This window comes from Atheta coriaria, unplaced genomic scaffold, assembly GCF_025399875.1.
Source record: "Atheta coriaria isolate IRGN ID8LTWV9N9 unplaced genomic scaffold, Caltech_Dcor_3.1 hic_scaffold_7_pilon, whole genome shotgun sequence".
Classification (NCBI taxonomy): domain Eukaryota; kingdom Metazoa; phylum Arthropoda; class Insecta; order Coleoptera; family Staphylinidae; genus Dalotia; species Dalotia coriaria.
Window position 1 is genome coordinate 13,123,247 of NW_027045449.1, and position 12,248 is coordinate 13,135,494.

Consider the following 12,248-nt stretch of genomic DNA (forward strand, 5'->3'; position numbering starts at 1 on the left):
ACGCTCATAAATTCATTATAAAACATGTTTTATTATGTATTTAGCACGCGTTATTTCGTTAATATTTACATTGTGCGATAACAAAACCACAGCAATACATTGACACATTTTTCATGATAATACAAATAATCAGACACATTATTGAAATGGCAAGAGCTCGCTTTCTTCCGCTTCGAAATAAAAGCTACAAACGAACTTTTAATCAGAAAACGTGGGAAATTGTAAGCCGCCATTGGTATTTGGAACAATCTTTGTCAGTTTTCGCAAATAAGTAAGTAACGGGTTAAAAAGAAATCGAGAATAAAACATTTAAAAATTACATCTCAACTGCCGTAAAATCACTTTGAAACTTACGAGTGGCTCTATCACAATATGACCATTTGTTTATACCTAATGCCCCGACCAAACACTCCTTCACGACATCATTTGTTTTTTACGAGCATATGGCGGCGAGTCACTCGTCCGCAGAACATGCCCATCGCAAACATCGTCCCGATCACCATCAGCGTCACAAAGAAAAAGTAATGCTTCGCAGGCGAATACGTCACTTGATTGTACAGCTGCTGTAAACCTTCCGGTGGAGCAAACTGAAACAATAAAATACATTGTGTAGAACATGGTGACGAAAAATATTGGTCAAATATTTGATAATAATACGAGTACAAACCTGTGCAACGTTTTTATACATCTCAAACCTCTTGGACAACATACTCTTGCATTCCGGTGTCAATGATTTGGGATTATCTTCCAAAACAATTTTTAAACAACGAATATCTAAACAAAGTAAAAGTTATTTGCAAACTACGTTTTATATCAAAAATATCTTACGTCTTCCATTGCCTTCCTGGATATCTTTACAGTATTTCAGCAAATCCAACGCGCACGTCTGCTGCAACGTCGGATCCACATTGATATCCGCTTGACTTTCTTCCAACATGCTCACTACTTCATTCCGACACGCCGCAGTTGGTATGCGTTTCTGAAGAAAGGCATTCTTTAAACACTCTTCGGCCTCCAAGAAACCTTTCTCCAAATCATCCTTGCAGATCGTATCCAATTCATCCCTACATACTGCTCGCAACAATGGATTTAACTGCACGTCCATCGCCTGATCCCTTAAAATCATTGACATTTCCTTTTCGCATCGATTCGAAAGTTGGGCATGTTTAAATGCCTTCTTCAAACAATCAATCACTTCTCCGTTCAGTTCCTTCTCTGGCTTAGCCTGGACAGCAACACTATAACAAAACTTCTTGATGTCCATCTTGCAATTTTCCTGCAGCAGCGGATTTAAGCGATAATCTGTGTTCTGTTCAATGATGCGATGCTTCACGACAGCCAGACATTTCTTATTAAAGCCAATATCGTCCTTGTGCCTCTTAAGACAGTCCAACACACGCGCTTTCTCCACCTTCGGACAAAACAACTGAATTGTGTCTTCGCACAGCGTTTGTAAAGCATAGTCTACTGAATTATCGCTTGTCTCCTGCTTCTTCACTTTAAACAACTCCACCTGACAAGTATCGCTTAACTTTTTCTCGGATGTTGACTGTAGACATTCGAGAACTTGTGACGAACCGGCTTCAACATCTTTGCAGAATTTCCGAATATCATCATGACAAGCCCGTTCCAATTTGGGATCAAAATGGATATTCTCGCGTTGTTGAAACAGTTGAGCTTTAAGTTGTTGTCTACATTCTTTTTGTACATCGCTTTTTATCCCCGCAATTGTATCGTTTGTGATTTTCTCACTCAGACATGCGACCACTTCCGATTTCGTTTTCGCTGCTACACAAAACCGCATTGCGTAATTTTTACACGCCGCTTTAAATTTGAACGAAAATTTGTAGTTTTTCAACGAAATCAACTGAAAGTGTTCGATAGAAATACGACACTTTGGGTTTGCCTTGACGGTTGGATTATTTTTATTTGAAATCAAACATTCCATAACACTACCTTGATCGTGTTTGTCATCCGGTGTGCATAAAGTCTGAATAATTTTCTTACAATGTGTCGAAACGTACGCATTCAACTCAACGTTCTGAGCTTCCTTTTCAGTAAACTCTTCCACTTGATGTTTGCAATTATCGTCCAATTTATCCAAATTGTTTTGAAGACACAGCATTTCTTCACCTTTTTCTGTTTTATCAAAACAAAACGATGCTAAGTCTGGCAAGCAAGCGTCTTCAACCTCCGGCATAAGATCGACACTCAGCGCCCGTTGACGCATCACGCGTCTGATCTGTTCGAAGCACTGTTCCTTCAATTGCTTGTCTTTATCTTCATTATACGCATAACGGTATAAGCAGGGCAAAACTTGTGGTCCATTCTCCGGATCGTTATAGACTTTATCATCCCAAGCGCCGCGTACATTACAATACTTAGCGGCGTCGTCACGGCACGCATTGTATAATTGCGGATCCAACTTAAAGTCACGCGCCACAAAATATTGAATCTGGTAGAGGGCCTCTTCGCAATCTTCCGTCATATGGTCAGCAGCGATATTGTCCAAAAGGCATGACAGCACACGAGCGTTGCCCCCGCGGATGTCTTGACACGCGGCACGCACCACCGGTTGACATGCTTCATGTAATACTGGATCGACACGCCAATCCTCGCCCAAATCCGTTTCTTTTACTAAATCTTCCAACTACAAAACAAAAGCATTTAATTTATATAGTTTAGCATATTTAGATCATTCTTACCGCACGTTGACATTGATAATTAATCCGTTTCTTGCTATTTTTAAGTCGCGCATGATCCATTAAACAATGAATAGTTCTACCACCGGCTTCGAGTTCCATACAATAGGTTTGAATTTCATTGGAGCATTTATCAACAATTTCCGGTGACAACCGAAAGTCTTCCATTAAAATTCTACGCTGATCCGACATTTCCGCAACGCAGTTTGCCTCTAGGCGTGTCCCATTTTTCATAACGCTTTCCAAACATAACAAAACTTGAGCCATCCTGATTGACTTATCATCAGATGTTTGTTTTCTACAGTGAGATTTTTTAATATCATCCCTGCATGCCTTCATCAATCCCTTGCTTATTCTGTAATCTTGTGAGATAAGCTTCTGTCGTTTTAATAGTTGTTGTTGACATTGCACTTGTAAAGAATCAAATCTATGATGGATAAGGCAACTATAAACTCTGCCACTCCCAGGTGCAAATTGTCTGCAATATCTCATCTGGTCTTCAGCACAAGCCAGATACAATTGTCTATCTAACTTGATACTATCTGACTGAATCTCTGTCAACTTAAAAATTTCTTTTTTACATTCATCATTCACTTCATCATAATGATTCTGTAGGCATGATATAGTTTCTGATTGTGTTAAACCATCATGATCAAGTCTCCCACAGTTTAGTTTATCAATATCAGCATTGCAATGATTGACAAACTGAGCAATCCATCTGTAGTCATAAAATGCAACATTTTCTATTCTTAACACATAGTTAACACAATCTGCATTGTCAATCTGCTCTTTATTATTGACGATACATTTTAAATAAGACCCACTGGTGGCTGCAACTTGGCAATTAATTTTATCCAAGTTGCTACGACATACCGGCATTAACATATCGCGGATGTTCTCATCCTGTAGAAGGTTGTTCATGTGTGTCCAAATCACATGCTGGCAATCGTCGCTTAATCTGCCCAGAAGTTTAGGATCCAGTGATTGCAGGCATTCAATTATGAGCACGTCATCTGACTGGTCGCTTAGATTAGGGCACATGGCACGAATCTCGACACATTTCGGTTCCTGCACGATACTTTTCCGCTGCGACTGATCCGAATGTTTTTGCGCACTGATAAAGTGTAAATTATTCAATAGGAGAAAACTTGAAAACAGCAGGTATTGCAGTGGTGACATTGTTTCTGCGCGTTGAATATTACACGACACAACCGGCTCACTCACCAAATGATGTTAACAGTTTGACTCGGTGGAGATATCCATTAATCACACGCGTGCAAATATTTGCTTTCGTGTGCCAGTGCAAATAAGAAATGGATTCCGTGAGAAATGAACAAATGAATAGAAAATTATCCGGGTTTTTTTATCGGCTGATTATAACATTATCGCCCCGCAGTAGTTTTGACAATACAAGGTTATGCGGTTGTAATTAAAGACGTAAATATTATGGAAAGGCACGTTCGTTGAGGTGCACCTGAAAGTAACGTTGCACTCGTTGCGTTTGTTACTCGGTACTCGACGACGGTCGACTTAGGTATAAAATCAAAAACTGTGTTATTATCACGAATATGGAAATCACAAAATATACAGAGACCGCTGATTAGTAACTACATGTTTTGTAATATGCATATTGGGTGGCCTACTATCTCTACTTTTATTTAGCACTTTTATTGCATTTAACTTCTAATTCCAAGTTGCAAAAGACTGGCTTTGTATTGTGTCCAAAGTTATATAATTGCAATTAAATTATACAAGCAAAACACAATGTAATAGTTTAATTATTTAAATTTCCGCATTTCTTGCAGTGAGCATGAAGTAGTATAGGTTGCATAATTACAATGTGTGTTAATTTTGGTGGAAAAGTATAAAATGTAAATGAACAGGGTTTATGTTCCCCTAACGACTTTTTAACAAGTTTTTAACTAATTAAATATAATGGTGTAAGGCTATAACTTAATTTTATTACAATTGCCTGCATAATTTTAAATTGTTGATATTAAATGGGCAAATTCCAAAGGTTGAGATCTGATGAGCAGTGATAAGTATATGTAAGACAGAAATCAGCTTTTCTGTTAAATTTCTTACAAAAAATGGCATTAAAAGGAATAAAAGTTCTTGAATTTGCTGGCCTTGCCCCCGCACCTTTTTGTGGCATGATTCTGGCTGATTTTGGTGCATCAGTTACAAGAATTGACAAAGTAAGATGAAACTTCTTTTCAAAGATTTTTTAACTTAAATTACACGTTTTTAGCTGCAACCTATGGATATGGTTGATATACTAGGCAATGGAAAGAAAACAATAGCATTGGATTTAAAGAAATCTGAAGCAATCAAAGTTATTAAGCAACTCAGCAATCAATCAGATGTGTTGATTGACCCATTTAGAGCTGGTGTTCTTGAGAAACTAGGCTTGGGTCCAGATATTCTCTGCAAAGAAAACGCTAGACTTGTGTATTCCCGCCTTACTGGCTATGGTCAGTCTGGCAATTTTGCCAAAAGAGCTGGACATGACATCAACTACATGGCAATGAGTGGATTTCTCTCATTGCTTGGCAGGAAAAATGAAAAACCATTATTTCCAATCAATTATGCTGCTGATTTTGCTGGTGGTGGTCTTGTTTGTGCCTTTGGGATAGTCATGGCATTATTTGAGAGAGCCATTAGTGGAAAGGGGCAAGTTATTGATAGTAATATGACTGAAGGTACAGCATATGTCTCTAGCTGGTTGGCTAGGTCACAAAACACAATGTTATTTACAAATGCAAGAGGGGAAAATCTTTTGGATAGTGGTGCACATTTTTATGATGTATATGAGACAAAGGATGGCAAGTTTATGGCTGTTGGTGCTATTGAACCACAGTTTTATCAAGAACTCTTGGATGGATTGTGTCTCAGTTTGGATGAGGCACCTTATTTAGATTTTGAGGAAGGAAAGAAGTTGTTCACTAAGAAATTCTTAGAGAAAACACAAGAAGAATGGTCCCAGATCTATGAATCAACGGACGCTTGTGTTACACCTATTTTATCATATGAAGAAGCTGCTAATCATCCTCACAATAAACAAAGGAAAAGTTTTCTTGTCAAGGATGGTGTTGTTATTCCGAAACCTGCTCCTATATTATCAAGAACACCAGGGCAAAGTCGAGGAAGTGAACCTAAGCTACGAAATGGAGAACATACTGTCGATATTTTACAAAATTTAGGATATACTGCCAAAGAAATTAAACAATTGGATGAGGATGGTGTAATTAGTATTGCTAGTAGTAAGTTGTAGATATTTTTATAGATTTTTCTAGCAATTTGTAATGTTCATGTATAAAGATTCAACTTCATTTAGAAGTACTAAGTTCTTAACAGCCTTGTTTAACATGAAACTTTCCAAAACCTTCTTAATCATTTTCAGATCAAATCGCGCTAAATTGCTCATTGGTTTCGCATTCAATCGCGTTTCAGCAATCCATGAAATAAAATGTAAAAATTCTTTAAAATCCATCCCATAAGATGCTTTCAAAACAATTTGGCACTGTTCTTCAAAGTCAGAATCACCCTTACAATCATCAATTTCATCTTTTACCTCTTCCAGATGTTTCTGCATATCAAGATACATCAAATTAATATTACATCCATTTAACCAGTTGTGATTGATGGAGATTGTATCTTCAAGATTGACAACTTGATGATACCAACCAGACGGAACAAAAATAGCATCCCCAGCTTCTTGTATTATATTATAATGCTTGCAATTAAGTGGAATATTTATGATCTCATGTGGTAAGTTGCCAAATTTGTCTTTAAGATGTTGTTCTTCACCTGGAGGTAAAAATATCCACCTCTTTTTACCAATAATATTAACACTCCAGCTGTAGGATTTGAAAACATCAGCATGAAATGGTGTCCTAAAACCGAATTGATTTCTCACATATGTAAATTATGTTTTGATAATATTTACCAAGTTCTTTTTGGACCCATGTAAACAAATCTATAGTCATCCCTTTTAGTTGCAATCAAATATTCATTGAGCCAATCTGATTTAAAATATATTGGAACACTATAAAAGTTGTCATAAGGGTGGCTGTTTTGTAGATGCCAATCTTTAAGATATAGTAAGGGATCTTTATCAGAGTAATTATTTTCTTTGTATTCTTCCCAGTATTGTAAATATTTTCCAAATAGGGTTTTTTCCGTTTTATGTGAATTATAGAACTTTGAGTTGCAGTCATAAGTGAGAACTTCTTCTGAGGAGTATTTATTTCGGAGATATTTGAAATTCACGGCTGTTCTATTCTTTGTGATCCAATGTTTTGTTGATTTCCATTCATCTGCCACGTTTTTGATGATACAAGGTTGATTTGTTAACAAATATTGTTCAAAGAAATCATTAAAGCTTATGTTTTTATCTACAACCGGTATATTTTCACTTGGTTGTTGATGTTTCGGCATTTTTAATACGTTTTCTAACTTTATATCATCCATATTTATTTAAAAATTAAATATATAAAATTATATAAGTCACGTTTGTGTCCTTCCTTTGTTTTAGAAAGTATCATAAAGGAATAATTTAACACTTAGTTTAAAATGTATTCTTACATTAAACCATTAATTTGCGTAGTCTCAATTCACAATTTCGAATAAATAAGAAACCATATGATAATGACACTTGACTGGACAGCTAGTGTCAGTGTCAGAGAGATAGTGAGCATGTTAGGGGTTATGTTATTGTTCGACATTCCAATCAGAATCAGAATATTCAGTCCCTCGTCGGCATTTTAATCAGTGTGTGTGTGTAAACTCTCAAAACGCATTCCGCGTTCTGAACTCTGAACGTCTGGACGACTAGAAAGAAGTGTAACATTCTCAATTTGTGATGCAGAACGTTTTGAATAGCGTGAAAGGCACCGCCCTCGGGGTGGCCGAGTATTTAACGCCTGTTCTCAAAGTAAGTGTATTCCTGAATATTAATAATAGTAATTCCTCCTGGTCCCACATAACAAATCAAAAAGAAGCATAATTTTTTATAATATTTCTTATATTCAGGAATCAAAATTTCGCGAAACAGGTGTGATAACACCTGAAGAGTTTGTCGCCGCGGGCGACCACCTTGTACACCACTGCCCAACATGGCAATGGTCCAGCGGCGACGACTCTAAGGCGAAGCCCTATCTACCACGAAACAAACAGTTCTTGATCACGCGGAACGTGCCGTGCTCACGACGTTGTGAACAAATGGAATACTCTGAAGATCTGCAGAGAATTATCGAATCAGATGACGCCGATAATGGGTGGGTAGACACTCATCATTACGATTCGGCAACCGCCGGATTGGAGGACAAAGTTTCAGAGATGACTTTGGACTCTTCAAGAGCGGCATGTATGGAGGATGCCATGGAGCGCAAAGCAACCATTGATGAGCCAGATGGGGAAGATGATGAAGAAGCCTGTGATATGGAAGAATTTGAAGAGAGTGGAATGTTAGATGATGTTCAGGTAAAAATTAAGACGGAGATTTAATTTAAATTATCATTGATTTTGAATGTTTGATTTTTAAAGAAAGCTGAACCGGTTGTATTGAAAGAAAGTCCAAAGGGTGACGAAGAGGGTGGGATTGTTCACACTCGGACATATGATCTGCACATTACTTATGATAAATACTACCAAACTCCAAGACTATGGCTCACAGGATATGATGAGGCAAGCAATTTAGTATAAACAAATCTCTGAAATATTCAATTTTTAAAAATTTGCAGAATCGTAAGGCGTTAACAACAGACGAAACTTTTCAAGACATAAGCAAAGATTACGCGAAAAAGACAGTTACAATGGAAGCTCACCCGCATTTGAGTATTCCCAAAATGGCGTCGGTGCACCCATGCCGACACGCTGAGGTAATGAAAAGCATTATCGAAACAGTCACCGAGGGCGGTGGCGAGTTGGGTGTGCATATGTATTTAATAATCTTTTTAAAATTCGTACAATCTGTCATTCCTACTATTGAGTACGATTATACGCAAAACATTGCGCTTTAAGGCCTTCGCGACTCTCGTTTTAAGTCACATCTACGAACACATTTTAAATTCAGCCATATTTTTAATTGCTGGTTCGCATCAGCTTAGAGTACGTGTAATTTTATAAAATATATAGTAACTCTAATCTATCTATCGTTCAGTTGCAATGTGCATAAAAATGAGTCACTTATTTTAGTTGGAAAAAAGATTGGGTGAAGATATTTGCCTAGTAAAGAGATGATTTATAATAAATTAATGCATGTTTTCTAATGGTATGATATATGAATTGTAAAATATGTTATAATTTAAGAGCAAATAAAAACCTTTAGTACGTACAGTAGAGTCCGTTTTTAATGACATCGAAAGGAATTGACAAACACGTCATAATAAGTGGACGTCAATCAAAGCGTTTTGTGAAATGAAAAACCTTCGTTATGTAAACATGTACATATGTACGTAAGTATTTTAATACAAAAACATAGTAATTACATATATAACCATGCATATTAAATCAAAACCAAAATTGCATGTAATCAGCACATTATAACACATACAAGTGTATTTTTTACTGTAAGTAATCTGTAATTTTGGTCTGCTTTTGTTTTATCATTTCATTGTAAAAACATTCTCTAATACTATTGTGTATAGAAGACATTGCTATGGTCAAATTATCATTTTCAATATTGCTGTGAACAAATCGTGATAATAATTCTGCAGCTTTTAATGCCTCCTCTGCGGTAGGTAATGGTGCTTCCTCGACTTCCTCTTCCCCATCACTTTCGAGTTCTTCCTTAACACTAATGTTCTGTACGATATTTTCATCGGTGGGTTCCTCGAACGTGAGGAGAGCGCTATCGATGTCAACATAATCTTCCCACATTTCTGGTGCTGCTAAAGAATCTGAATTTACGAGTAGGTTTCGTGACCACAAAGATAAAGGAATGTCATCTTCTTCATCGAATTCATGTTTTAAACCGTCGTGGCTTTCAATGAATCCTGCATGTTTGAAACAGTTATGAATGGTACTTTGTGACATTTTATTCCAGGCATCATTAACCATCAGAATTGCATCTAGCACCGTTATTTTTGTAGAAGAGTTGTTTTCACTAGCATCAAGACAATTAATCATTTTGAGCAGAAGGTTCTTCCTAAAATTCGTTTTGAGTGATCGTATTATTCCCTGCTCCATTGGCTGTAGTACTGATATTATATTCGGCGGAAGGAAAACAAGTGTTATAGACTTTAAATCAGTAATATTTGGATGCGCCGGGCAATTATCAACCAGCAATAGAATCTTTTTCTTATTCTTCACCAAATCATGATCCCAATCACGAAGCCATTTTTCAAAAATTTCTGACGTCATCCAAGCTTTATGATTGTTAGCATAATCGACAGGTGATTTGACACTTCTAAAACATCTTGGTTCTTGTGACTTTCCAATAATGAGCAATTTCTTCTTCTCTGTGCCACTCATATTTGCTGCTACCATGACAGTTATTCTATCTTCCAACAACTTACCTCCACTACAATTTTCACCTATAAATTTTAAAGTTTCATTCGGCATTAATTTGTAAAAAAGTCCAGTTTCATCAGCATTAAATATATCATCATCAGAAAATTGCCTTCGTAAATTCGGCCACACAGATATCAACCAGTTTGTTGTTGAATTTTGGTCAACAGACGAAGATTCACCGACAATTTTTCCCGCCACAATGTTATGTCGAACTTTGAAACGACTGATCCAGCTTGCAGAACACTTGAAGTCGAGAATACCAAAACGTGCGGCAAAACCATTTGCCTTTTCTTGTAGCTTAGGGCCGTTGACAGGTATTCCTTTGTTTCTCATGTTTTTAAACCAATGAATTAATGCTTGATCAACATGTTCTTGTCGTGATTTTCGAAGCCTCTTCGGTTTCAAAACATTTGAATTGATCGATTGCTGAATACGGTTCTTGTTTTTAAAAATCATTGAGATTGTCGAATGACCCACGCCAAATTCCTTTGCTAGACGTGAGTTAGATTCTCCATTTTCTAATCTGCGTATTATTGCACTTTTCTCCTCAATTGAAAATGCTTTACGTTGTTGAGATGACATTTTTTTCACAGTAACAAACGAAAAACAATGCGTGACTTTCAAGCGTCAATTACTCACTGAGATTCAAGAGAAAAACGACTCAGAACGAGCCACGAGCCACGTGGCGAAAGTCGTCGAGAATCAACGAACATTACCGGAGGTGTAAAGAATCATGTCGGTCACTATAACCGGACATGATCTATTAAAAATGGGTCATAATAAGCGACATATCACTGTACGGGAAGTCATTATATCCGACTTTTAAATATAGAAAACCAAACTTTGTAGTGTACAGTAGAGTCCGGTTATAATGACATCGAAGGGAATTGACAAACACGTCATAATAAGCGGACGTCATACAAAGCGTTTTGTGAAATGAAAACCCTTTTTATGTAAATACACATACATATACATACATATTAAATCAAAATCAAAATTGCACGTAATCAGCACATTATAACACATACAAGTGTATTTTTTACTGCAAGTAATCTGTAATTTTTGTCTGCTTTTGTTTTTTCATTTAATTAATTTTCTTGTGATTTTCGAAGCATCTTTGGTTTCAAAACATTTGAATTGAACGATTGCTTAATACGGCTCTTGTTTTTTAAAAAGCATTGAGATTGTCGAATGACCCACGCCAAATTCGGATTAATGGAAAATACGGATTAAGTCGTGGTCAAGGTGCTGCTGCCCGAATGCTTATATTTACTATTTAAGCATTTGGTCTTTCCGATAGTAAATACATAAAAGTAATTTGACAATCATAAAAGAAATGTAGCAATAAATATAAAAAGTTCGCCACGTGTCGAACGTCGTCGGGTATCAACGAACATTACCGGAGGTGTCAAGAATCATGTTGGTCATTATAACCGGACATAATCTATTAAAAATGGGTCATAATAAGCGACATGTCACTGTAAGCGAAGTCATTATATCCGACTTTTTTATACAGAATTTTATATAAAAACCAAACTTGGTAGTGTAGTTACGTCATAATAACCGGTTGGTCAATATAAGCGGAGTCACAATAAACGGATTCTACTGTAATTACGTCATAATAACCGGTTGGTTAATATAGGCGGATTCATAACACGGCTCAACAAAAAAAATACATATATGTGGTCAATTTATATAAGTTCGAGACACAAAATTTGAACTGAAGACATCACAGGTTCTCTGTGAAGCTTACGAAGCATATTTTTATTTTCCTGTTCGCAATCAAGACAAGTCATGGGCCCCACATGTTGCTTGTAGTAGTTGTAAAAGATCTTTGGAAGGTAAACAATTTTTAATTAAACAGTAAATCAAATTTAATAAAGATATCATTTGCTATTTCTACATGTTAGGTTGGTATCGAGGAGAGAAAAGATTTATGAAATTCGCAGTACCAAGAATCTGGCGAGAACCGAAAGACCACGTTGTAAATCCAAATAAAAGAGCGCAAAAAATGCAAAACCTATTGAATAT

The 12,248-nt window shown here is 36.6% G+C and overlaps 5 protein-coding genes and 1 long non-coding RNA gene across 6 annotated transcripts; 3 read left to right on the forward strand and 3 right to left on the reverse strand.

Annotated features, from left to right (window-relative positions):
* Window positions 1-11: 11 nt before the first annotated feature.
* On the reverse strand, window positions 12-4,301 carry Glg1 (golgi glycoprotein 1). Its single transcript, XM_065307405.1, has 4 exons — window positions 2,706-4,301; window positions 829-2,650; window positions 668-774; window positions 12-587 (listed from the first exon to the last, which is right to left on the reverse strand). The coding sequence occupies exons 1-4, from the start codon at window positions 3,879-3,881 to the stop codon at window positions 423-425; spliced, it is 3,270 nt and encodes a 1,089-aa protein (XP_065163477.1). The 5' UTR covers window positions 3,882-4,301; the 3' UTR covers window positions 12-422.
* Window positions 4,302-4,355: 54 nt separating this feature from the next.
* On the forward strand, window positions 4,356-6,056 carry Amacr (Alpha-methylacyl-CoA racemase). The gene is made up of 2 exons (XM_065307407.1): window positions 4,356-4,900; window positions 4,954-6,056. Exons 1-2 carry the CDS (start codon window positions 4,793-4,795, stop codon window positions 5,974-5,976), a joined length of 1,131 nt encoding a protein of 376 aa, XP_065163479.1. The 5' UTR covers window positions 4,356-4,792; the 3' UTR covers window positions 5,977-6,056.
* JMJD4 (jumonji domain containing 4) lies at window positions 5,967-7,327 on the reverse strand. The gene is made up of 2 exons (XM_065307409.1): window positions 6,652-7,327; window positions 5,967-6,598 (listed from the first exon to the last, which is right to left on the reverse strand). The coding sequence occupies exons 1-2, from the start codon at window positions 7,173-7,175 to the stop codon at window positions 5,995-5,997; spliced, it is 1,128 nt and encodes a 375-aa protein (XP_065163481.1). The 5' UTR covers window positions 7,176-7,327; the 3' UTR covers window positions 5,967-5,994.
* A 171-nt stretch (window positions 7,328-7,498) lies between these two features.
* Window positions 7,499-9,041, forward strand: Atg3 (Autophagy-related protein 3). Its single transcript, XM_065307414.1, has 4 exons — window positions 7,499-7,638; window positions 7,737-8,186; window positions 8,250-8,390; window positions 8,447-9,041. Exons 1-4 carry the CDS (start codon window positions 7,567-7,569, stop codon window positions 8,723-8,725), a joined length of 942 nt encoding a protein of 313 aa, XP_065163486.1. The 5' UTR covers window positions 7,499-7,566; the 3' UTR covers window positions 8,726-9,041.
* A 632-nt stretch (window positions 9,042-9,673) lies between these two features.
* Window positions 9,674-10,799, reverse strand: LOC135795608 (tigger transposable element-derived protein 4-like). The gene is made up of 2 exons (XM_065307326.1): window positions 9,762-10,799; window positions 9,674-9,700 (listed from the first exon to the last, which is right to left on the reverse strand). Exons 1-2 carry the CDS (start codon window positions 10,797-10,799, stop codon window positions 9,674-9,676), a joined length of 1,065 nt encoding a protein of 354 aa, XP_065163398.1.
* A 566-nt stretch (window positions 10,800-11,365) lies between these two features.
* Window positions 11,366-12,245, forward strand: LOC135795663 (uncharacterized). The gene is made up of 2 exons (XR_010549113.1): window positions 11,366-12,058; window positions 12,128-12,245. It is a non-coding gene; the product is annotated as an uncharacterized lncRNA (long non-coding RNA).
* The last annotated feature ends 3 nt before the right edge of the window (window positions 12,246-12,248 follow it).